Genomic DNA, 737 nt, shown 5'->3' with positions numbered 1-737 from the left:
TGTCCTGACACAGCGCCCAGGCCATGTCGCTCTGGGGGGTGGGGGGCAGGGGGGTGGGGGACAGGAAGGTGGGGGGCAGGGGGGTGGGGGGCAGGGGGGTGGGGGGCAGGGGGGTGGGGGGCAGGGGGGTGGGGGACAGGAAGGTGGGGGACAGGGGGGTGGGGGACAGGGGGGTGGGGGGCAGGGGGGTGGGGGGCAGGGGGGTGGGGGACAGGAAGGTGGGGGACAGGGGGGTGGGGGACAGGGGGGTGGGGGGCAGGGGGGTGGGGGGCAGGGGGGTGGGGGACAGGGGGGTGGGGGGCAGGGGGGTGGGGGGCAGGGGGGTGGGGGGCAGGGGGGTGAGGGGCAGGGGGGTGGGGGACAGGGGGGTGGGGGACGGGGGGGTGGGGGACGGGGGGGTAGGGGGCGGGGGGGTACGGGACAGGGGGGTAGAGGACTGGGGGGTGGGGGGCAGGAAGGTGGGGGACAGGGGGGTGGGGGGCGGGGGGGTGGGGGGCGGGGGGGGTGGGGGGCGGGGGGGTGGGGGGCGGGGTCTTGGGGGGGGCCCGGGGCACGGGCTTCAGGTCTTCTGCCCGGTGCGGCCTCAGTACGAGCATGTGGGCCCCCTTGGCGAAGCTCAACTTGTGCGGCTCGCACGAGACGAATCTGTAGAGGGTGGTGGTGGTGGACATGGTGGTGGTGGTGGTGGACACGAGGGATGTGTTGCTGCGGTGCCGAGGCTCGGGAGGGGTGGACAT

The 737-nt window shown here is 77.2% G+C and overlaps 1 protein-coding gene across 1 annotated transcript in view; it reads right to left on the bottom strand.

The window, feature by feature from the left end:
• The window catches only part of LOC144952177 (uncharacterized), a 16,584-nt gene extending 15,847 nt beyond the window's left edge, over nucleotides 1-737 (bottom strand). Inside the window, exons 1-2 of the mRNA XM_078882579.1 lie at nucleotides 555-737; nucleotides 1-31 (exon numbers count right to left, since the gene is read on the bottom strand). The exon at nucleotides 1-31 is cut by the window's left edge and continues 65 nt beyond it. Of these exons, the coding sequence (XP_078738705.1) occupies nucleotides 1-31; nucleotides 555-737 (214 nt within the window). The remainder of the gene's footprint in view (nucleotides 32-554) is intronic.

Source organism: Lampetra fluviatilis, chromosome 66 (assembly GCF_964198595.1).
Source record: "Lampetra fluviatilis chromosome 66, kcLamFluv1.1, whole genome shotgun sequence".
NCBI lineage: Eukaryota > Metazoa > Chordata > Hyperoartia > Petromyzontiformes > Petromyzontidae > Lampetra > Lampetra fluviatilis.
The sequence above is the reverse complement of the archived record's forward strand: the minus strand, read 5'-3'. Positions and strand labels throughout refer to the sequence as shown.